We start from the raw sequence: 24,524 nt of genomic DNA on the forward strand, positions 1-24,524 counted from the left end.
TGGATCAAATCAAATCCAATTTTATTTGTCACATACACACGGTTAGCAGATGTTAATGCGAGTGTTGCGAAATGCTTGTGCTTCTAGTTCCGACCATGCAGTAATATCTAACAAGTAATCTAACAATTTCACAACAACTACCTTATACACACAAGTGTAAAGGAATGAATACGAATATGTACATAGAAATAAATAAATGAGTGATGGCTGAACGGCATAGGCAAGATGCAGTAGATGTTATAGAGTACAGTGTATATACAGTGCCTTGCGAAAGTATTCAGCCCCCCTGAACTTTGCGACCTTTTGCCACATTTCAGGCTTCAAACATAAAGATATAAAACTGTATTTTTTTGTGAAGAATCAACAAGTGGGACACAATCATGAAGTGGAACGACATTTATTGGATATTTCAAACTTTTTTAACAAATCAAAAACTGAAAAATTGGGCGTGCAAAATTATTCAGCCCCCTTAAGTGAATACTTTGAAGCGCCACCTTTTGCTGCGATTACAGCTGTAAGTCGCTTGGGGTATGCATGCCTCTATCAGTTTTGCACATCGAGAGACTGAAATTTTTTCCCATTCCTCCTTGCAAAACAGCTCGAGCTCAGTGAGGTTGGATGGAGAGCATTTGTGAACAGCAGTTTTCAGTTCTTTCCACAGATTCTCGATTGGATTCAGGTCTGGACTTTGACTTGGCCATTCTAACACCTGGATATGTTTATTTTTGAACCATTCCATTGTAGATTTTGCCTTATGTTTTGGATCATTGATGTCATTGTCATCAAATCTCCGTCCCAGTCTCAGGTCTTTTGCAGACTCCATCAGGTTTTCTTCCAGAATGGTCCTGTATTTGGCTCCATCCATCTTCCCATCAATTTTAACCATCTTCCCTGTCCCTGCTGAAGAAAAGCAGGCCCAAACCATGATGCTGCCGCCACCATGTTTGACAGTGGGGATGATGTGTTCAGGGTGATGAGCTGTGTTGCTTTTACGCCAAACATAACGTTTTGCATTGTTGCATAAAAGTTCAATTTTGGTTTCATCTGACCAGAGCACCTTCTTCCACATGTTTGGTGTGTCTCCCAGGTGGCTTGTGGCAAACTTTAAACAACACTTTTTATGGATATCTTTAAGAAATGGCTTTCTTCTTGCCACTTCCATAAAGGCCAGATTTGTCCAAATCCGGCTTTAAACTTCTTCACAACAGTATCTCGGACCTGCCTGGTGTGTTCCTTGTTCTTCATGATGCTCTCTGCGCTTTTAACGGACCTCTGAGACTATCACAGTGCAGGTGCATTTATACGGAGACTTGATTACACACAGGTGGATTATATTTATCATCATTAGTCATTTAGGTCAACATTGGATCATTCAGAGATCCTCACTGAACTTCTGGAGAGAGTTTGCTGCACTGAAAGTAAAGGGGCTGAATAATTTTGCACGCCCAATTTTTCAGTTTTTGATTTGTTAAAAAAGTTTGAAATATCCAATAAATGTCGTTCCACTTCATGATTGTGTCCCACTTGTTGTTGATTCTTCACAAAAAAATACAGTTTTATATCTTTGTTTGAAGCCTGAAATGTGGCAAAAGGTCGCAAAGTTCAAGGGGGCCGAATACTTTCGCAAGGCACTGTACATATGAGATGAGTAATGTAGGGTATGTAAACATTATATATAGTGGCATTGTTTAAAGTGGCTGGTGATACATTTATTACATACATTTTTCCATTATTAAAGTGGCTGGAGTTGAGTCAGTATGTTGGCAGCAGCCACTCAATGTTAGTGATGGCTGTTTAACAGTCTGATGGCCTTGAGATAGAAGCTGTTTTTCAGTCTCTCGGTCCCCGCTTTGATGCACCTGTACTGACCTCACCTTCTGGATGATAGCGGGGTGAACATGCAGTGGCTCGCGTGGTTGTTGTCCTTGATGATCTTTTTGGCCTTCCTGTGACATTGGGTGGTGTAGGTGTCATGGAGGACAGGTAGTTTGCACCCAGTGATGCGTTGTGCAGACCTCACTACCCTCTGGAGAGCCTTATGGTTGTGGGCGGAGCAGCTGCCGTACCAGGCGGTCATACAGCACTACAGGATGCTCTCGATTGTGCATCTGTACAAGTTTGAGTGTTTTTGGTGACAAGCTGAATTTCTTCAGCCTCCTGAGGTTGAAGAGGCACTGCTGCACTTTCTTCACCACGCTGTCTGTGTGGGTGGACCATTTCAGTTTGTCAGTGATGTGTACGCAGAGGAACTTAAAACTTTCCACCTTCTCCACTGCTGTCCCATCAATGTAGATAGGGGGCTGCTCCCTCTGCTGTTTCCACTATCATCTCCTTTGTTTTGTTGACATTGAGTGTGAGGTTAATTTCCTGACACCACACTCCGAGGGCCCTCACATCCTCCCTGTAGGTCGTTTCGTCGTTGTTGGTAATCAAGCCTACCACTGTAGTGTCGTCTGCAAACTTGATGATTGAGTTGGAGGCGTGCATGGCCACGCAGTGGGTGAACAGGGAGTACAGGGGAGGGCTGAGCACGCACCCTTGTGGGGACCCAGTGTTGAGGATCAGCTGGGTGGCGATGTTGTTACCTACCCTCACCACCTTGTGGCCCGTCAGGAAGTCCAGGACCCAGCTGCACAGGGCGAGGTCGAGACCCAGGGACCCAACAGCATTCTTACATAGGTATTCCTCTTGTCCAGATGGGTTAGGGCAGTGTGGTGGCGATTGTGTCGTCAGTGGACCTATTGTGGCAGTAAGCAAATTGGAGTGGGTCTAGGGTGTCCGGTAGGGTGGCGGTGATATGGTCCTTGACTAGTCTCTCACAGCACTCTCACAGCACTTTTAACTTTCTTGGGAACAGGAACAATGGTGGCCCTCTTGAAGCATGTGGGAACAGCAGACTGGGATAAGGATTGATTGAATATGTCCGTAAACATACCAGCCAGCTGGTCTGTGCATGCTCTGAGGACGCGGCCGGGGATGCCGTCTGGGCCGGCAGCCTTGCGAGGGTTAACACGTTTAAATGTTTTACCCACGTTGGTTGCAGTAAAGGAGAGTCCGCAGGTTTTGGTAGCGAGCCTTGTCAGTGGCACTGTATTGTCCTCAAAGCGAGCAAAGAAGTTGTTTAGTCTGTCTGGGAGCAAGACATTGTGGTCCGCGACGGGGCTGGTTTTTCTTTTGTAGTCCGTGATTGACTGTAGACCCTGCCACATACCTCTCTGAGCCGTTGAATTGCGACTCCACTTTGTCTCTATACTGATGCTTAGCTTGTTTGATTGCCTTGCGGAGGGAATAGCTACACTGTTTGTATTCGGTCATGTTTCCGGTCAACTTGCCCTGATTAAAAGCAGTGGTTTGCGCTTTCAGTTTTGCTCGAATGCTGCCATCAATCCACGGTTTCTGGTTGGGGAATGCTTTAATAGACGCTGTGTGTACAATATCACTGATGCACTTGCTAATAGACTCGCTCACAGAATAACAATGATCCAGGGTTTTGCCAGCCCGGGTTGTGCAATCGATATGCTGATATAATTTCTAAACTTGTTTTCAGATTAGCCTTGTTAAAATCCCCAGCTACAATAAATGCAGCCTCAGGATATGTGGTTTCCAGTTTACATAGTTGAATGAAGTTCTTTCAGGGCCGTCAATGTGTCTGCTTGGGGGGGGAATGTACACGACTGTGATTAGGATCAAAGAGAATTCTCTTGGTAGATAATGTGGTCGGCATTTGGTAGTTCTGTATGGAATGCATGTACAGTATGGGACACGGGTCAGGTCATTATCGGCACGTAACGGCGACGATGTTGTGTGACCAAATCATTTGCTGGTGCCACCAACTTTCTCAGTTGATGGCATCAGTGACACCAGTGGAAAAGTTATTGTAAAACCCTGACTATATATCACATTTTTTTGTGACAAAACCATCAGATTTGATCATGTGATGGAAACCCATTTAACTCGTTTTTTTTTTATTGTTTATTTAAAAATATATCTTATTTATTTTTAAATTACCCCTTGTCCCCAGTTTCGTGTTATCCAATTGGTAGTTAGTCATGTCCCATCGCTGCAGTTCCCGTACGGACTCGGGTGGGGCGAAGATCGAGAGCCGTGTGTCCTCTGAAACATGACCCAACCAAGCCGCACTGCTTCTTGACAGGATGTCCGCTTAACCCGGAAGCCAGCCGCACCAATGTGTCGGAGGACACACTGGCGACCGTGTCAGCGTGCATGCGCCCTGCCCGCCACAGGAGACGCTAGAGCGCGATGGGACAAGGACATCCCGGCATGCCAAACCCTCACCTAATCCGGACACCGCCGCCCCATGGGTCTCCCGGTCACGGCCGGCTGCGACAGAGCCTGGACTCTAACCAGGATCTCTAGTGGCACAGCGATGCAGTGTCTTAGACCACTGTGTCACTCTGTAGACCCTAACATGTATTTTTTTTATTCGGTACATGGAATTTTATGTGCACTACGGCGTCACACATAGCCTTATACCTGCAACAAGGACATTTGATGGAAACACACCTCCGGTGGGAAAATAGTGGACATTGTTTTTATGCATATTTTATGTGCATTTTTAGAATATTTGCATAAATCTGTCGCTAATTGGATGGAAACCTAGCTAATGAGAAACCCTCAGTGGTAGCCGTATTTCTAGCCTTTGCCATAGCGTGGAGGTCACCGTTAATGTAAGGCTTTTGGTTTGGGTAAGAACGCACAGTGACTGGGGATGTTGTCGTCTAAGCACTACCTGATAAAAGCAGAATAAGTCCTAGGAGAGATGTTAATATTTTCTAGAGCGGAATGTTATCAATGAGAAGCCATCAGTTCAATGGGTAATTGATTATGGCTCAAGACTAAATGGCTTCTCTGAAGCAGGCTGTGTCTCGTTCTGTGGCAAGACTGGTTGACACTTCAGATTTTCTTAAGTGCTAAATTGTGGTGATTGTGGTTGGGTAATGCTGCTACGTTGTTGTGCACTGTCAACAGCAAATGTACAACAACGACAAAATAATATACACTGAGTATACCAAACATTAGGAACACCTTCCTATTAGTGAGTTGCCCCCCACCCCGCTTTGCCTTTTAGAACAGCCTCAATTCATCAGGGCATGGACTCTACAAGGTGTCAAGCGTTCCACAGAGATGCTAGCCCGTGTTGATGCCAATGCTTCCCACAGTTGTTTGGAGTTGTTTGTATGTCATTTGGGTGGTGGACCTTTTCTTGACACACACTGGAGACTGTTGAGTGTGAAAAACCCAGCAGCGTTGCAGTTCTTCAGTCAAACCGGTGCTCCTGGAACCTACTACCATAACCCGTTCAAAGGCATTTCAATGTTTTGCCTTGTCCATTCACCCTCTGAATGGCACACGTACACAATCCGTGTCTCAAAGCTTACAAATCCTTCTTTAACCGGTCTCCTCCCCTTTATCTACACCGATTTTGAAGTGGATTTAACAAGTGACATCAATAAGGGATCATAGCTTTCACCTGGATTCACCTGGTCAGTCTGTCATGGAAAGAGCAGGTGTTCTTAATGTTTTGTATACTCAGTGTAAATGTCAATTTTGTTTTCCAAATAGTTATCAATACTAGGGACAAAGGTGGTTGGGCTAGAGCTGGGACGATAAAGCTAAAATTACTGACACAGACATTACCCTCTTACGACGCAATTTTGTTTACCATTATTTGGTCAACAGTAGTCTTGCTTAGCCATACCTCAAATTCACCCCTACTTTGAAGGTCAGGAGAATTTTGCATTAGCCGAAACGGCTATAATTGTCTCCTGGAATTTATATTGAATGTTACATTTAAAGAACCCTTCCCCCACATGCCCGTAGAAGGGGTGCTGCGTGCTCAGAGTTGTTGCGTGTGCAAGATTGCAACATTGCAGAAAATGGAAGAAAACCTTGAGGAAAAACGTAATTCTGTTTTGCAAGAGGTGTGCTCTATAGACAAAATCAAGTTGAAGGCATTTACAATTCCTCTGCTTGAACCAATGACTGTATGGCTTGAACACTTTCTGCCCAAGCAAGGCAGTTGATTGGTTTGACGTGTTGCGAGGCTTCACTGATTGACACCGAGTCTTCTTCCCCCTTTTAGCTACTTTGTGCCATTGACTTCACCAAGCTTTCCAATTTGGGAAGCCTGGTTCTCAATGAGGCTAGGTCAACAGTAATGTGCATTAACCTACTTCCTGCAATGAAAATATCTGGCCTGTCCTGGTATCGCTGCTGGCTCTCACTCCCTCTCCCCCTTTGTGCACGAAGTGAAAGGAGAGATGCATTCTGATAAGCACACACACATGGAAGTTGAGAAGCATTTTAAAAATATAATTGAGGCAAAACACTTAAAAAAAAACATTTACTGCTAAAGATACAAGTCTCACCTTTCTGTGAGTATAAACATATTGTTACTCTCAATATTGAGGAAATACCATCACTTGGCAGAGTATGTAATGGAGATTAACATTTTTGTAGGACATTACAATTACTGTTCGATCAATTACATGGCTATCCAGCACCAATGTCATATTTAGTTAGCAATCTAGCTCATGTGTTTTGAGTTCCCGCTTCCTCCGGTGGGTGAATTATGTCGCATATATCTGTTATATAAATATTCATACACATAGCTCATATAAACAAAGACATTCCGTCGTAAGAACACATACACCCAGCCATAAGACTGACCCCCTCTTCCTTATATAAACACACATCTCATCTCCCTCTAACTGGCCGGTCCCAAGAGCAAAGAACTTTTGCTGTGCACCAATGGGGCCCGCTCTGGCTAGAGCAAGGCCCGCCTCCAACCCTCCGACCAGTCAAGAAGACCGAAACGACAAGACTCCACCTACTTTATTCTATGTATAAAAATGTATGTAACCATTGTATAGGCCTCTTTTTCACCTGGCTCCTTGCCGAGTTATGTGAACTAGGTCCGTGCACGTAAAACTGCGGGACAAGATATCTCTGACTCATTAAAACTGTCTTTTGTTACAACTGGAATCCACTCTGTCCAGCGTCCGTGATTTGGTCTCAACTCTCCAGTATTTGAACACTAACATATCCTAGACCAATATGCCCCAAAAATATGCAGGCATATTGATCTGTAAAGAGCCTAAATAAATCAGCTCATTCTGAATCCTATTTTGACATGTTGCACATCAAAACATCCATCGATGTTCCCTGAACATGTTAGATAAATAGCTCAATTCTTTCATATTTTACTTGGTACTGGAAAAAGTCAGTCTAGAGCCCTGCCGCTAATGGAAAGTAAAAAAGTTGTATTTATTGCTATCGTGCAAAATGTATCAATTTATCACAGTGTGACTTTTTGTCCATATCTCCCATTGGTATTGTCTGTATCCACATGACATTATGGTGCTCCCTCTCTTTTTACTCACAGACCAACAGCAAGGCTTTCACGGCCAAGACGTCATGTGTGCGCCGTCGCTACAGTGAGTTTGTCTGGCTCAAGAAGAGGATGCAGAAGAACACTGGCTTGGTGTAAGTCATAGCAATGTCCCCCAATGTGCATGGCTTAACTCCTTTTTTTTGTAGAGAAAATAATAATTTGAAACTTTTAATGTGAAGTTGCCCTGTTCTGCGAGCTTTGGGTTATTCTCTGTCCTATAGACCTGTCCCAGACCTGCCCAGCAAGCCCTTCTTCTCCTCTAGTGGTGAGGACTTCCTGGAGAAGAGGAGGAAAGGCCTGCAGTCCTTTCTGGACAAGTCAGTTCCTCTCCTAAGTTAATAATTAGCTATGACTTCACAATTTCAATTATAGTGCTTGGTTGTTCCCTCTATTGGTCATTATATTGTCACACCTGAAATGAGCACAAAGGAAACTTTAAAAAAAAACATGACTAATCAGATAAAATGAGACCCCAACATTGAGCATGACATTGGTGTACGTTGTTTGTCTTTCTTCAGAGTGTGTAGCATGACAGTATGTCTGTCAGATAGCCAGCTCCACCTCTTCCTGCAAACCCAACTGCCGGTTGGTCACATCCGGGACTGTGTGCAGGGCCACACCCCCTACACTGTGACGGAGGCCATTCTCACCTACGGCTCATCCAATCAGGGCCGGGTTCCAGAAGAGGACTCAGCCCAGGACCCGAGTCTTACTCCAGTTCCTTATGAGTCCATGGAGTGGTAAGACTGGAGTGTCAACAGACCAAATAGCACAACTGTAGGCCAGCATTCAATCCGGTCCGCATAACTAATTTCCGATTGAGCCAACATCTGCAGCGTTCACTTTGAATGCGATCTCCGTGACCGCCTTTATGGTGCCTAGCCGAAAAGGGCCGATTGGATTGAATCCCGGCAGATGAAATGTTTGGTAACAGAATGGTGGTTTGTGCTGTTTGTGGTAACAGAATGATGGCACAAATCTTTGCATCTGCACTGTGCTTCAAGTAAAGGGCTTTTTGTGGAAATTGTTAAGTAGTCCTTGTGCAGAGTTGTATGGTTTGTTTAACTTTACAATCATTGTATTTTTTTTATTTGCATACATTTTAAAGTGAAAAATCAGTCTTTGGCGTCAATTCGTTACCCAGACTTGCATTTCAGGTTTTACATGTCAGTATAAAGGTCTTGTTGAGTGTTGTTACTTCATGGCCTTCTCGTTCCCCACAGCCCTGTTCCTCATCTACCTACCCTGCGATGTGAAGAGCCCCTCACCCCTGTGAACCTCACCTCCAGTGAGCCAGAGGGCCTACGGACTGAGAAGTTCCTAGCTGACCCCCATGACATAGACGCTGTAGAGTTACAGCTCGGTGAGAACCCTTCCTCAGAGGTCACCCAAGAGGACCACGATGTAGTCCATGTAGAGGCCGCCCTAGAGACACACAGCCCAGTGGAGACCATCTTTAAGTGGGACGGCCATGAAGACTCTACCCTAGAAAGGCTCGACCATGAGGAGGTGATCCACCACCAAGGGGATTGTCTACAGCAGACACTTGTGGAAGCGCACTCTGAAAAGTACACCGGCTTGGAGGAAGACTGTGTAACGGACGTGAAGAATGAGAGGGTCATTGAGGAGACCCATACAGACACGACTACACAGACAATCCCTCCCAAACAGAGTAGCCCAGAGCTAGACATCCATGAGGAAACCCCTCAAGATGGCCTAAGGGAGACCGTTCTAGAGGACCTTAACCCTGCGGAGGAAGCTCAAGAAACAACCTCCGAAGGGGACAGTGACAAAGACACAGTAATAGCCATTGCGCTGGACAGCCAAGGACACATGGATGAGATCAACTCCCATGTAGAGATCAGCCTAGAGGTGGAAAGTGTTGATGACTCAACCCAAGAGGTAGAAAATTGAGACGTTGCAACCCAAAAGGTAGAAATTGATGACTCAACTTGAGGTGGAAAGTGGCGATGAGGCAACCCAAGGGAAGACTCCCTTGGACATTCAACAAGTAGATAATCAGCTGGACACAACAGAAGAGGTTGATAGTGACGAGGAAATTAATGGAGAGGACGGGGAAAGTCTTGGGAATGGGGAGACTACAACATCCGATGGGAGTAATAAGGAGAGCGACAACAAGGACACGAGACAAATGGCTACATGGAGTCAGCTCCTGAGAAGGAACATCACAAAACAGACCACACAGAGGCAGAACAAGTCCTCAACAAGACATTCTAAAGCCCAAAACTAACCAAGATCCCTCACATGAAGAAATAACACCTGAGGTACCCAATGCTCAGCGGAACAATGATGTCAGTCGGAGAGGGAATTAGTCTAACTCAACCGGCTGTGTTGCCCCAATGGCATTAATGTGGCAAATAATTTGGCAGTTAATTCACATGCCTTCTGAATGCTGTGTGATCCAGAACTGTGATGCTGTTAAAACGTGATTACGTGAGTTTGGTGTGGGTGAATGTTACTCAAGACACTTGCAACTTATCATGCAATCCACTTTGACTGTGTTTTATTCATAAGTTCTGGGGTGGAAAAGTGTCATCCTTAGGCATTCTGTGTTGCTGTTGTGGGGCGGGTTTCTGGGTTCAGCTTGAACAAACGGGGATGAGTGTCGTTCCACCTAAAAACACAAGAATTGTGCTGAAATTATTTCTGTAGTTAGAAACAGGTTTCATTCCAGAAACATTATTTTGTGGAAATATCATTTGATCTCTGAGAAATAAATACAGTACCTAACATCCTATTTGAACTATCATTCTTCCTGACAAATGAGTAAGATGTGATTCAAATCCACCCATGGATCCCCCCACACTACACCAACCCCACCCCAATAACCAGTATACAGTATCAGTTCGCTATGTCTGACATGGAGCTGCGCCTTGTAGTATTGCTTTTTCATATTATGTAAAGTCGCTGTTCCTGACTGCCACACCATGTCATCAGTTTGGCTAGTCTCCTGTGTTTATTAAATGGATCACAACATTTTCTTTGCAACTTTGGGAAGTAAGCCAAAAGCTTTTGCTCATGATCATCCTCCCAATTCAAGCCAGTCCTTCAGTTTGTCCATCTCTTCGGCTTAATCTGTGTCCAGAAAATGAACCGTGTGTGTGGTTTATTCCCTTCAGAAAAGGTCTGGATTAGTTAGAACATCCCTGTTGAAAAAGCAAACCATCAGGCTACAGCAGTTCTACTGGTTTCAATGTTATGGTCTAATTGTCTTCAATGGTAAAAGTCCCAAACACACTGTACAGTGTTTTGCAATGTTGGGGATGTTTGTTCTCATATTCAGCCTTTTAACAGTGCATTAGTTTATTTAAGTGGCATAGCAGTTGTTGGAAGTACCCCTTTTATGTTATGTAGATGATTACCAGACAGTTTTTTCCACTTAGGTAGTTCATATAAGGATGTACAAGGGCAATATACCTACCTAAAAATAGTCAAAAATAAACTAGGAATGCACCTATTGATGACAATATTTCTGTGGAATATAATTGTACTTGGAAATAAAATGTTAGTGCCCTCCACTAATATTGGCACCCTTGGTAAATATGAGCAAAACGGGCTGTGAAAAAATGTCTGCCTTTCAAAATATTCACAAAAATCTAAGTAAAATGATTGAAATATTTTACTCTGAAACGTGTCAGAATTATTGGCACCCCTAGAAATTCTTATGAGTAAAATCTAACTGAAGTTTAAAGCAACTGGAGATGTTAACAATCGGCCTGGAAGAGGACGCATGTCTATATTGACCCCAAACACAGTGAGGAGGATGGTTCGAGTGGCCAAAAAATCTCCAAGGATCACAGCTGGAGAATTGCAGACATTAGTTGGGTCTTGGGGTCAGAAATTCTCCAAAACCACAATCAGACGCCACCTACGTAACCACAAGTTGTTTGGGATGGTTGCCATAGAGAAAAGGCATTTGCTGTCATCAAACAACAAACCCAAGCGCCTACAGTTTGTTAGAGGCGTCACAACAGATCCCGGGCTGTATCCCAACCGGCCATGATTGGGAGTCCCATAGGGCGGCGCACAATTGGCCCAGTGTCATCCGTGCTAGGGGAGGTTTTGGCTGGGGTAAGCCATCATTGTAAAATAAGAATTTGTTCTTAACTGACTTACCTAGTTAAATAAAGGTTAAATGTAAAAAATATTAAATCAAAACCTGACTGCATCTGCTAGAAAGCTTAAACTGGGCCGTGGTTGGATCATCCAGCAGGACAATGATCCAAAGCACACCTCAACACAAAAAAGGTTCACTAACCACAGAATCAAGGTTTTGCCATGGCCATCCCAATCCACAACCTAAACCCCATAGAAAACCTTGCCGTGTCAGCTGAAGAGGAGAGTCCACAAGCATGTACCACGGAATCTGAAGGATCTGGAGAGATTCTGATCCCTTACCATGTGTTCTCCAACCTCATTATGCATTATAGGACAAGACTCAGTTATCAGTTAAGAGCAGTTATCTTGTCAAAGGGAGGTTGCACAAATTATTGAATGAAGGGGTTCCAATAATTGAGGCAGACATATATTTTAGAAAAATATTTGTTTTATGAATTTATTTTCTTATTTTCAATTATTTTACTTTAATTAAAGGATAGATTTTTGTGAATATTTTGAATGAAAGACCAAGAGGATAAACAAAGACATTTCTTTCACAGCCAGTTTTGCTCATATTTACCAAGGGTGCCAATATTAGTGGAGGGCACTGTAGTTTTTTCCCCCACCTGTACTTTGCATCTGAGTCTATTTTAGTGCATTACATTTCAACATTTATATTAGCCAGCACCTCGCCTAAATAGGTGTTTCTTTCGTTTCCAGACATTTATATTGCCATAGACTTTCATATGCACAGTCAAACAAGTTCTTATGTACATCATATTGTGGAATTTAAATATCTAACAATATTTTTACAGGCTCAAAAATAAAAATAAATATGTTTTCTTATTGCAAATGATCAGGTATTCCAATTTCAAACACTTAATTAATTAGATTAATTAAAAATAATTAAATCGCACCAGGGAGCATGCCTGACCCCTTGTGGCCTACATATTTGAAGTCAGCATCAAAATAACAAGCACTGTAGCCTCAGACACAAGGCTGTTGAAGGCACCAGTTCGTATGCTTCATAATATGGAATAGACAGCCCCCCAGTTCACCAGAGGTGAGGATTTCCTATTTTTGTCACAGGGGCATAATGTTTCCTCAATGTCTGGCAATTTCCATTCACACACATGGGCACAAATACATTGGAAACAATTGAACAGAGGAAACCTTTTTGTGACATCAGCATTATCCAGAATTTGATGTATACACCAATCGCCTCAAAAGAACCATGGTAATGTAATTTATGCATGGAAATGAAGCATATTGTTACAAAAACATACAACAACAATGACACTAACAGCATAACGCTATATTACGAAATAATAAAAAAGGTCAATCTGTCATCAATCTCGAAGTGTTCGGTGTTGGGGATTGAGAATGTAGTCAGTCACATCACTCAACTGTGGAAGTAAGGCACAATACAGAGATAAACTGTCAGAGAGAAACATAGTCAAATCAAATGTATTTATAAAGCCCTTCTTACATCAGCTGATATCTCAAAGTGCTGTACAGAAACCCAGCCTAAAACCCCAAACAGCAAGCAATGCAGGTGTAGAAGCACGGTGGCCAGGAAAAACTCCCTAGAAAGGCCAGAACCTAGGAAGAAACCTAGAGAGGAACCAGGCTATGAGCCAGTCCTCTCCTGGCTGTGCCGGGTAGAGATTATAACAGAACATGGCCAAGATGTTCAAATGTTCATAGATGACCAGCAGGGTCAAATAACATATTTCCTGTAGTAGTGCAATATGATACTGTATGTTTTATCTGGCGTATAGTTAATATCGCTACGGAGTCATATTTCCCAATTCAATTATGTCAATTATGCTATAATTAAGCATTGCTGATAAAATGACACACCTTGGGTCTATGCAGTAATTGCAGTTCTACTTTCAGCCACCAGATGTCTTAAATGGCCAGTCCACTGCTGTGAATGTACACCTCTCCTGCTATTTCAATGGTTATCTCAATGGGTGTCAGGAGGCCTGTAAGGTACATTAGCCCATTATATCAGTCTGTAATCGTAACAATATGAGAGTGCTTCAGTACCTCTTGGGAGCTCAGAGGATGTAGGCAGGATGGAGGAAGTCTTTAGGGACAATACCGACGGTTCCGTTTAGCTCTCCGACCCACCAGCCATTGATGTTATACTCCTGGAACAGAGCGACACAAGCAGGGTGAGGAGGAGGAACAAGCACAATGATGCACAGTATACCATAGGAGAATCTCAATTGCATTCTCCTTGCGTCCTCTCTCCTTTCCTCACCGCCTCCCCAAAATTCACTGGAGGAGAAAACCAGGAGGTCCTTTCCCTCTGAACTTCTCCTCCAGTGGGTTTTGAGGAGAGAACGTGAGGAGTATACAAATGAGATTCTCCCTGTGTCATCATAGGTTTATAACAGAATTTAGCATGGCCTCAAAATGGCCCTTGATATCTTGTGTTGTCCTTATTGGGGTACAGCATCTGAAACCCCAAGGCTAGCTTATATCGATCAGTCCATTTGTATGGGGTTTACATTTATAATGCATGTTTGTCAAATCTTTGCCCCCTCTCCTGGCTGTCTCTCTGGGCACTGCTGTGATAGATCCCACATCCTCTAATACAGAGAGCTCTGACACCTCACTACAGAGCCAAAGGAATGAGAAACAGACCTACTCCTAATGTCCGGTGGCTGGACAGAGATGATGTATAGACCAGTTAGAGCTCACTGAGCAGAGTGATGGCCCAGGCCTGACATGTTCTTAGAGCAAGTGAATTTAGCTACGATAAGCTGGTTATCCATCCAGATGTGGCGAACAGAGAACATTTTCATTCTGTCTGCTCGCCCACACAGAGCCCTGATTCAATGGAATGACAGGCTAATTGAAGGTGGAGTACTCCACTCACAATGGCTAATTCATGTGCTTGCTGATTTTAAGACAACTGAAGCAAGTATACACATTTTCATTTGGAAAGGTACATGTTCTATTACCTGTGTGCATTTCTAAAACATGGCCCTAATACCTGAAGTCATAAAAACAAGTTTTATTGTGGAAATCTAGCTTGAATAGTAATCTATAAAAGGAGAGAAACAGACAGATTGGGGCATCAGAGAGTAGGAACGAAACAGTTTCTCTCCCACGGGGCTGTCGCAGATCCATTCCTCCAACCCCAGTGACAGAAAGTTGTATTCATCTCCCTGGCCCATCTGTGCAGCCAGACAGTCCAACGTCCTCCCTGAGAAAGCTCTTTTTGATTATCAGCGCCGCCATTTTAATACAACAGCTACATCGCCAGTGTTCCAATGGCAGCGAAGGTCTGTCAAGCGTGCCAACTCCATCTTCTTCGCTGCTTACTACGGGTTCATCCAGAGTACGCCTGCTGGAAGGGGAGGTCTCGTATAGAGAGAAGCACAGGGAGTAAATGTATTCTTATGACAATGCCCTAACTTCAATCTCTCCTACCTCCTACAGATTTCCCCCCTTTAATTTGGTGTAATGCGTATCTGAATTTTGGATAGAATGATCTTTAATTCTCAGGAGAAAATACAGTGGGGTTATGGATAACACCTTTCTGTGGGCATCAAGGATGCCATGCCATTTCCATACCAAGACATTGTTCTTCAATTGTAAAATAATCAAGAGGCCCTTCATGATGTTTTCTGTGCAGTGGTGTACTTACCATTAGGCAGAAGAGGAATTTCCCTCAGGCCTCACATCATCAGGGGCCTCATGAACTGGGCATAATAAAACCCCAAAATAGTAGTAACAAAATATATTTATTTTTGTATCTCATAACAGCTGCCTATGAATGACATGAATGATTGATTGAGATATGTTGAAGTAAGTTACATTAAGATTAGAGGAGGCTGGTGAGAGAAGCTACAGGAGGACAGATGGAATGGTCCAAAACACATCACACACATGGAAACAACGTGTTTGACTCCGTTCCATTGACTCCAATACAGCCATTACAATGAGCTGTCCTCCTATAGCTCCTCCCACCAGCCTCCTCTGGTTATTAAGCTAGATAAAACAGGACTCTCACAGCTCGGCAGTTGATTATATAAAGCCTTACTATAGCCTATACCTCAGTCATGAGCAAAATAATACAATTGATTTAGGCTACAATAATTATTATTACATGAATTATTGCATGCTAAATGTTTCTGATCGGTGATAGATGAGCAAACAAATAAATTAACTACCACCTCCACTTATTTGCCCAGCCAGAGAGCAGTTAAGCGAATATACAGACGGAGATTCAGTGAAACAAAATCACATTGATTATCAGACAAATCCGGAGTAGGCCAGGCTACAACGCGAGTGAATAGCAAAATCCGCTTGTTAAACTACATAACATGCTAGCAGAATGTTCTGATCATTATATATAACAGAATAGAGACAACACTTCAACATAGCTAACATTTTCCCAGGGTAATTGTAGGCTAACCAAATATGCAAACAGACATTCAGGGAAAACTAAAATCTGACACTAATTGACTTATCAAGATGAGTCCCCCACGCTTGTCTCAAAGCAGGCGACGGCGTTTTGCCAATCAAAACAGTGCTGACATTTTCATCTAGTTGACCACACACGGGTATTACCTCCATTTTAGTATAACGATTGGATATGACTTTGGGAGTTTCAGTAGGCTTATACGCAACAATTTGATACATGCCTTCAATTGCATTAGCCTACTTTATTCTAATTATTCCAATATTGAGTTTGCCTCCTCACTTTTCTAAGACAAGGGCTGTTTCATTTTCTCCTCACTCCGCTGCCGCCCGCCTCTGTGGCATTGTTCTCTACACCATCAACAGGCCTATTTTTGTAGAAATCTGTATTTTTTTCCGGTTCGGGCTTACATTTCTGTGATGTTGGATCGGGCTCAGACTCTGCCTGGGGCCTCCAAATCGCTAAGTCTGCCCGTGTTTGAGTGCCCTGAATGTGTATCTTATCAGCTACTGTGTGTTGGGAGGAGGTGAGGGAGGACAAAACAGCGCCATATTGTGGCGGTGCGTTGACTCGTTGACCTCCCTTTGACTCCTTCACCGAGAGGGAGCAAATGAACGTGGGCAGAGCTAAGAAAGAGAGGGAGTGAGCAAGTTGCCATGACAACACCTGCAGTACACCAGCAGCATCGTTTATTTACCACTCAAGGGTCTGGCTAATGGTGGCAGGAGGACAGATTGACTGCTAACGATGCCTGAAGAGGGAGAAGGTTGGTTTGACTGTCTCTCATGCAGGAGAAGGAGCACTTTGTATGCCTGCCAGGTCACCGTGACAGCTACATTACCCTATTCCCTAACTCCTCCTCGAGCTATGCATTCAATCCTTTTGTAGAACATCAGGTTCTGCTCACGCTGCATAGTCATATTCTGCCTTTTTACAATTTCTCTTGATGTATAAACAACACATAGACACGGACGCGCAAGCAAACAGACATTCACACACGTACAGTACATACACACTCACGGACACACACGTACGCAGGAGGATTGCTAATAAGACTGACACATGAGGCATCTGCCCTCCGCTACCAGCTGACTGAAGCAGGCCTTGGGCGTGATGGAGCACAGGAAGTCTCTCATTGCCCTGCCGCTGAACCCGCCGCCTGGGTGTTACAATCTCTCCCTCCTCACCGCCACCCTCCATCTCCCTCCCTTCTTTCTCTCTCTAGCTCCCTCTCCCTCTCTCTATTTCGCTCTCATCCACAAGGGAAGTCATGAGGCACACACTGCAGTGCTGCGTCTCTCTCCACTAGCCACCCTAACAAAGAAACAGACACCTCTAACAAACCTCAGCTCCTGATCTATTCAACACCATATCTAGTCGAAGAATTTTGCTCACACAGGTGGACTGGACTTCCTTAGGTGTTCTGGAAATATTGTTGTACACACATGTATCCGAACGTTTGTGGGGGGGGGGAAGTATACTTATTTTGATAAATATGAATATTCAAAATAAATTACAGCAACGCCTGTTTAGAGATTTGGACACATTGTTTTTTTAGAGTTGGTGATTTCTTTGTACAAAATCTTCTAAATGTTTTGATCCCTGTAATAAACAGGCAATCTAGTAATTTAATCAATGCGAGGGATTCAAAGTCGAGAGATGACTGCGCATCAGAGCCGTCTAAAATATGAAGGAGCAAATCAAAAATAATTGAAAAAATAAACAAGCCGCTTCTCTGCTAAGGCCGTTTTGGGATTACAGGATGGCTCTTTAACTTAATAGCAATTTAAAGTGGATTTGTGTATGCCACTGAGTGTCTGTAATGATAGCTGTTTACGCCGCCCCTCATTTATAATAATTAGGCAGAATGGATAGGGGTTGCTCAGGCACAGTTCTGGGCTATTGGCTGGGCCTGAATAATGACCTTACTGTAGTTGACCGGTAGATGACCGCTGCCTCCTACATGACCCCAAACCCCAGACTCTGCTCTCTCTCCCCCTGCTACTTTGGGTGGTAAATAAGGCGTCTTTCCCTGTCTATAGCCACAAAAGCAGCGAGGGAATTTAAAGGGATGTGTGACAGAGACAATTATATATAAGGTCACACAAAGGGATAAAAGGTTCTTCCTTTGTGTCTTTCTTGCTTGACTTTTCCATCTGATTGTTTTTCCTCCCTCTCCCCTTTCTTCCACCACATTCACATGGTGGGACCTACGGGCAATGGGCCAACTGGGGTTGTCATGGGTTTGAGGCAGTTGAGGATATGAGAATATGGCCCTATGGAAATAAAATACTCCCATATTCCCTACACTAATCACATAAAATGTAATACAAACGAATGCAACTTAGGTAGGCTACAATTCCATGTGTATAGCCTCGCTATTGTTATTTTACTGCTGCTCTTTAATTATTTGTTACTTTTATTTCTTGATTTTTTGGGGGGTATTTTTCTTAAAACTGCAATGTTGGTTAAGAGCTTATAAGTAAGCATTTCACTGTACGGTCTACACCTGTTGTATTCGGTGCATGTGACAAATACAATTTGATTTGATTAATTTTCTCTAAATTTACAACAAGATAGATGTAATGAGAATAATCAAATCAGTTAGTTCTGCTTTAATAGCATTAATAAGGGCTTTTAATTAACTTAATCAATTCTAAATTGTGTTTGTGATTTTTCCTCTAGATGCAAACTTCAACATAATTGATAGCCATTTACTTAGGGTAAAGTTCATGTTGATTTAAGAGTGGGACATAGCCTACTAGCGTAAATCAGTCTCAGAGTGTGTGTGTTGTCAACTGTGAAGCGTTCTCAGTATTATCAGTTAGTTTCGCACTGAAGTCAGCCACTAGATGTCCCCAGTGTCCATGTTCTTGATGGCGCTAACGAGCCATTGAAGACTGGAGGAGGCCGGCATGGAACAGTTTCTCTCTCTCTCTCTCTCTTGCTCTCTAATTTCAATTTATGGGCTTTGTTGGCATAGGGAACATATGTTAACATTGCCAATACAAGTGAAATAGATAATAAACAATTAACTGTAAACATTACACTTACAAAAGTTCCAAAAATAATAAAGGCATTCCAAATGTCATATTATGTATATATACAGTCTTGTAATTATGTGCAAATAGTTAAAAGTACAAAAAGGAAAATATATAAACATAAATATGGGTTATATTTACAATGGTGTTTGTTCTTCACTGGCTGCCCTTTTCTTGTGGCAACAGGTCACAAATCATGCTGCTGTGATGGCACACTGTGGAATTTCACCCAATAGATATGGCAGTTTATCAACATTGGCTTTGTTTTAGAATTCTTTGTGGGTCTGTGTAATCTGAGGGAAATATGTGTCTCTAATATGGTCATACATTTGGCAGGAGGTTAGGAAGTGTGCACATAGCCTGTCTTCTTTTGACAGCCAGGTCTGCCTTTGGCGGTCTTTCTCAATAGCAAGGCTATGCTCACTGAGTCTGTACATAGTCAAAGATTTCCTTAATTTTGGGTCAGTCATAGTGGTCAGGTATTCTGCCACTGTGTATTCTCTGTTTTAGGGCCAAATAGCATTCTAGTTTGCTCTGTTTTTTGTCAATTCTTTCCAATGTGTCAAGTAATTATCTTTTTGTTTTCTCATGATTTGGTTGGGTCTAATTGTGTTGCTTTCCTGGGGCTCTGTGGGGTCTGTTTGTGAACAGAGCCCCAGAACCAGCTTGCTTAGGGGCTCTTCTCCAGGTTACTTTCTCTGTAGGTGATGGCTTTGTTATGGAAGGTTTGGGAATCACTTCCTTTTAGGTGGTTGTAGAATTTAACAGCTCTTTTCTGGATTTTGATAATTAGCGGGTATCGGCCTAATTCTGCTCTGCATGCATTATTTGGTGTTTTACATTGTACACTGAGGATATTTTTGCAGAATTCTGCATGCAGAGTCTCAATTTGGTGTTTGTCCCATTTTGTGAATTATTGGTTGGTGAGCGGACCCCAGACAACACAACCATAAAGGGCAATGGGTTCTATAACGGATTCAAGTATTTTTAGCCAGATCCTAATTGGTATGTTGAATTTTATGTTCCTTTTGATGGCATAGAAGGCCCTTCTTGCCTTGTCTCTCTGATTGTTCACAGCTTTGTGGAAGTTACCTGTGGTGCTGATGTTTAGGCCAAGATATTTATAGTTTTTTTGTGTGCTCTAGGGCAACGGTGTCTAGCTGGAATTTGTATTTGTGATCCTGGCAACTGGACCTTTTTTGGAACACCATTATTTTTGTCTTACTGAGATTTACTGTCAGGGCCCAGGTGTGACAGAATGAGTGCAGAAGATCTAGGTGCTGCTATAGGCCCTCCTTGGTTGGCGACAATGAGGGCCTCTCTCCCGCCCCCTAGCTCTCTCTCTGCTTGTGAGGTGCACTCCCCGGGTGGACAGAGCAGAGTGGGGAAGAGAGATCAGAGAGAGGGGTAGATAGATAGATAGATAGATAGATAGATAGATAGATAGATAGATAGATAGATAGATAGATAGATAGATAGATAGATAGATAGATAGATAGATAGATAGAGAGTGAGAGAGAGAGAGTGAGAGAGAGAGAGTGAGAGAGAGAGAGAGCAGAGGGAGCAGAGAGATTGCAGTGTTTGCTAAAGTTTAAAGGAGCCTGGATGGGTTTACATCGTAAATCTCTCTCCACTCCAACCCTGCCATTCTACAAGAGTGCCTCTGGGAATACCGGAATGTGGCAGCTGACCTGTGGAGCTGTCTTCTGATTCCAGCTAGCTACATAAATTATAGTCCTGGAATGCAGGACAACCCAATGGAGTAGTGAGAAACATGCTTAGGAGTCAATATAAGCAATACGGATGTTAGGAGAGCAAAGATGTACTAATTGCAGACATTTTGTCTGCAAATTCATGATATATTGTACATATACAATAAACAGGCCCAACCTGTCAGTTCTGCGTAATGAGAACTCAAAACAGTTAGCATTTTCATATGAATAAGTAGGCTCTATCCAGTAGTTAGTATAGTATATCCAAAAATGATATAAAAATGGTCAAGTGTAAAATAGTATGGATCTTTATCAGGAGAATCTATAACAACAAAAAAATCCCACACTCTAAAATGTCATTGCAAAGCCAAAAGCTATAGAAGACAGTGTAAGCTCTCAGCAATAAAAGGCCAGTGCAAAGACAAGATAGTTGCTATGTGTTTCTTTGTGGACGGGAGACTGGGAGCCAAGTTCATCATCCGTGAACCCAGCGGCAGACTCTGCCAGATTAATCTAGTAAAACGAATGGAACGAATACGAGTTGTGGCTTTACTCATATATTTACTTTCCCACTGACACACACACACACACACACACACACACACACACACACACACACACACACACACACACACACACACACACACACACACACACACACACACACTCACACTCACACTCACACTCACACTCACACTCACACTCCTCACACACAAAAAAATGCACCTCTTTACAGTAAGTTCTCGCTAGATCAATAATGATTGATGGGGGCTCTTTGTATAATCGTCATGTTCTACTCAGTTCACAGCCATACGACACAGTGCCTGTGGCTAGCCCCTAGCCTGGTCTGCACTCCGGTAGTCAATCAAATCGCAGCTTAAAAATAACAGTTTGTTAGCACCATTGATTTAGCACTTAGAGCGTGTCCTTTCTACCTTGTAATTATGGTCAGTGTTGACATAGAGCCCATACACTCAGCCTCCCCCCAGCACCCTAAGCCTCGGTTCAGGAGAATTTATGGGTCTTAGTTTTATATGGCCATTTTATGTCTGTGTTCCCCAGTTAGAGCAAAGCTTGAGCTGCAGCCAAGGGCCTGTATTTCATTCCTCGAGGTCAGGGTTCCAAGGAAACCCCCGTTCAACTAAATAGTCTGCTCCACTGTTGAACCAGACGGAACAGGGATTCCCCTCCCTTAAGGCTCATTAAAACACACGATTGCCATGTAGTGTCCTAATCATGTCATTAATGTCATTCATGAGGGAAATATGATACAAGGTTATAACTCTGAATGGGGCACGAGTGGACTCATGTCACACTAAACCAAAACCTTCCATTCAGAAACAGACAGGAAGGAATTACCTCTAAATGAATTACAATGAGGTCCTCACATTTAATCCATCAAGGGACTGTTATAATGCTCTGTAGACTATCGTGTTATTATGAAGACTAAGGGGAAAAGCTTGGCAAAACAAGAGTAATCTGTGTCACTAAAGCTGTGTACCAGACAGTACAGCTACAACCAACCAAGAGTCGGTCTGTTACAGTGAAAGGTAGGTAACCCAACACCTACACCAAAAGGTAATACTGTAGAACTCTGGTAACGTCTTCCTGATACACCTCCAATAGATTCAGAGCAGGTGGCTTTATTCTTCTTCTAGGAAAAAATGTAATGGGTTGTTTTGACATTCCCCTATAAACTAGTACCCATAGGGCTCTATTTTCGGCTGGTGTTAAACCACGCTCGTTGGCAATTTCAACCAGTTAAAGCCGGTGCTCTGCTATTTTACAACCCTTGCACCAGGATTGGTAGTTTACCTGTCATATATCAGCTCGCTTGCGCTGAGGTGGGAGGGGTGGCAATACCTGAGGTGTGTGCTTAAAAAGTGTCAATTTCAGGAAGTGTTGGTGGGGATATTTAAGACCAAACAAAGGATTTTGTCCTGCGGAAGTGCTACCTATCTACCCGTGACGCACAGTGCCCATATGCTCATGGAAAAAGAGAGGAGATGTGCTTTTTGTGCCGGTAACCCTCGTATATATAAAATGTATATATATATTTTTTCCATTTCGCATCATTTGTTGAAAAATCAAGCATAGCCTCCCCTCAATGAAGGCTGTTTTTCTATCCTGCCCAATGCATTCACCAAGTAGGCCTACTAGAAGCCAAGCCTATCAATAAAGGCTTTGGCTCCTGAGACTGCTTTGAAATAAATCGCCAAAGCTTTATTAAAGGCCCAATGCAGACATATTTATATCAATATCAAATCATTTTTGGGTAATAGTTTTCCATTAAAATTGACAGAAATAGCTTTATAGCAAAAAAACACGACACTATATATATATATATATATATATATATATATATATGCAAAAGTATGTGGACCCCTTTCAAATTAGTGGATTCGGCTGTTTCAGCCACACCGTTGCTAACAGGTGTATAAAATCAAGCATACAGCCATGCATTCTCCATAGACAAACATTGGCAAGAGAATGGCCTTACTGAAGAGCTCAGTCACAGTCCACGTGGCACCGTCATAGGATGCCACCTTTCCAACAAGTCAGTTCGTCAAATTTCTGCCCTGCTACAGCCACCCAGGTCAACTGTTAGTGCTGTTATTGAGAAACAACGGCTCAGCCGCAAAGTGGTAGGCCACACAAGCTCACAGAACAGGACCGCGGAGTGCTGAAGCGGTTAAAAATGGTCTATCCTCTGTAGCAACACCCACTAGCAACGTCAGCAACATTCGCCGGGAGCTTCATGAAATGGGTTTCCATGGATGAGCAGCCGCACTGCCTAGCCTAAGATCACTATGCGCAATGCCAAGCGTCGGCTGAAGTGGTGTAAAGCTCGCCGTCATTGGACTCTGGAGCAGTGGAAACGTGTTCTATGGAGTGATGAATCACGCGTCACCATCTGGCAGTCCGACGGACAAATCTGGGTTTTGCCTGATGCCAGGAGAACGCTACCTGCCCCAATTTATAGTGCCAACTATAAAGTTTGGTGGGGGTGAAATAATGGTCTGGGGCTGTTTTTCATGGTTCAGACTAGGCCCCTTAGTTCCAGTGAAAGGAAATCTTAACGCTACAGCATACAATGACATTCTAGACGATTCTGTGCTTCCAACTTTGTGGCAACAGTTTGGGGAAGGCCCTTTTCTGTTTCAGCATGACAATGCCCCCGTGCACAAAGCGAGGTCCATACAGAAATGGTTTGTCGAGATCAGTGTGGGAGAACTTGGCTGGCCTACACAGAGCTCTAACCTCAACCCTATCGAACACCTTTGGGATGAATTGGAACACCGACTGCGAGCCAGACCTAATCACCCAACATCAGTGCCTGACCTCAACGATTATTTTGTAGCTGAATGGAAGCAAGTCCCTGCAGCAATGTTCCAACATCTAGTGGAAAACTTTCCCAGAAGAGTGGAGGCTGTTATAACAGCACAGGGGGACTAACTCCATATTAAAGCTCATGATTTTGGTATGAGATGTTCGATGAGCAGGTGTCCACATACTTTTGGTAATGTAGTGTATTTCTCAAGGAAGAATTTTGCTAGGACTGTCTGGGAGTGGTCTGAGTGGGGAGGGAAAACTTCAAACTAGCTCTTATTGGCAGAAAGTTTTGGAACTCTCTTTATTATTGGTCTAATTAACCAATTAACAGCCTGGCGATGCCACCAGGCAAGCTAAAACTCCAGCCCATGCAAATCAGGCTGATTAGAAGATCCTGTGTAAGTTGTATTTTCAACCAGCAACTATCAGGAAAAAACACTGATCAATTTTTTTCTCTCACACTT

At 43.1% G+C, this 24,524-nt stretch overlaps 2 protein-coding genes across 8 annotated transcripts in view; one reads left to right on the plus strand and one right to left on the minus strand.

The window, feature by feature from the left end:
* The window catches only part of LOC110491501 (uncharacterized), a 17,977-nt gene extending 7,805 nt beyond the window's left edge, over positions 1 to 10,172 (plus strand). For all 6 annotated transcript variants that reach the window (XM_021564993.3, XM_021564990.3, XM_021564989.3 and 3 more), the window contains 4 exons: positions 7,406 to 7,506; positions 7,636 to 7,731; positions 7,933 to 8,154; positions 8,638 to 10,172. In XM_021564993.3, the coding sequence (XP_021420668.2) occupies positions 7,406 to 7,506; positions 7,636 to 7,731; positions 7,933 to 8,154; positions 8,638 to 9,328 (1,110 nt within the window). In that variant the 3' untranslated portion in view covers positions 9,329 to 10,172. The remainder of the gene's footprint in view (positions 1 to 7,405; positions 7,507 to 7,635; positions 7,732 to 7,932; positions 8,155 to 8,637) is intronic.
* Positions 9,917 to 24,524, minus strand: part of LOC110491502 (src kinase-associated phosphoprotein 1) — a 35,533-nt gene continuing 20,925 nt past the window's right edge. The window contains exons 12-13 of one of the 2 annotated variants that reach the window (XM_021564995.3): positions 13,586 to 13,689; positions 9,917 to 12,939 (exon numbers count right to left, since the gene is read on the minus strand). In XM_021564995.3, coding sequence (XP_021420670.3) covers positions 13,597 to 13,689 — 93 coding nt within the window. In that variant the 3' untranslated portion in view covers positions 9,917 to 12,939; positions 13,586 to 13,596. The remainder of the gene's footprint in view (positions 12,940 to 13,585; positions 13,690 to 24,524) is intronic. The other variant, XM_021564996.3, reaches the window with a different exon arrangement.

The sequence above is a fragment of the Oncorhynchus mykiss genome, chromosome 16 (assembly GCF_057628025.1).
Source record: "Oncorhynchus mykiss isolate SJ-2025 chromosome 16, ASM5762802v1, whole genome shotgun sequence".
In the NCBI taxonomy this organism is placed as follows: Eukaryota; Metazoa; Chordata; class Actinopteri; order Salmoniformes; family Salmonidae; genus Oncorhynchus; species Oncorhynchus mykiss.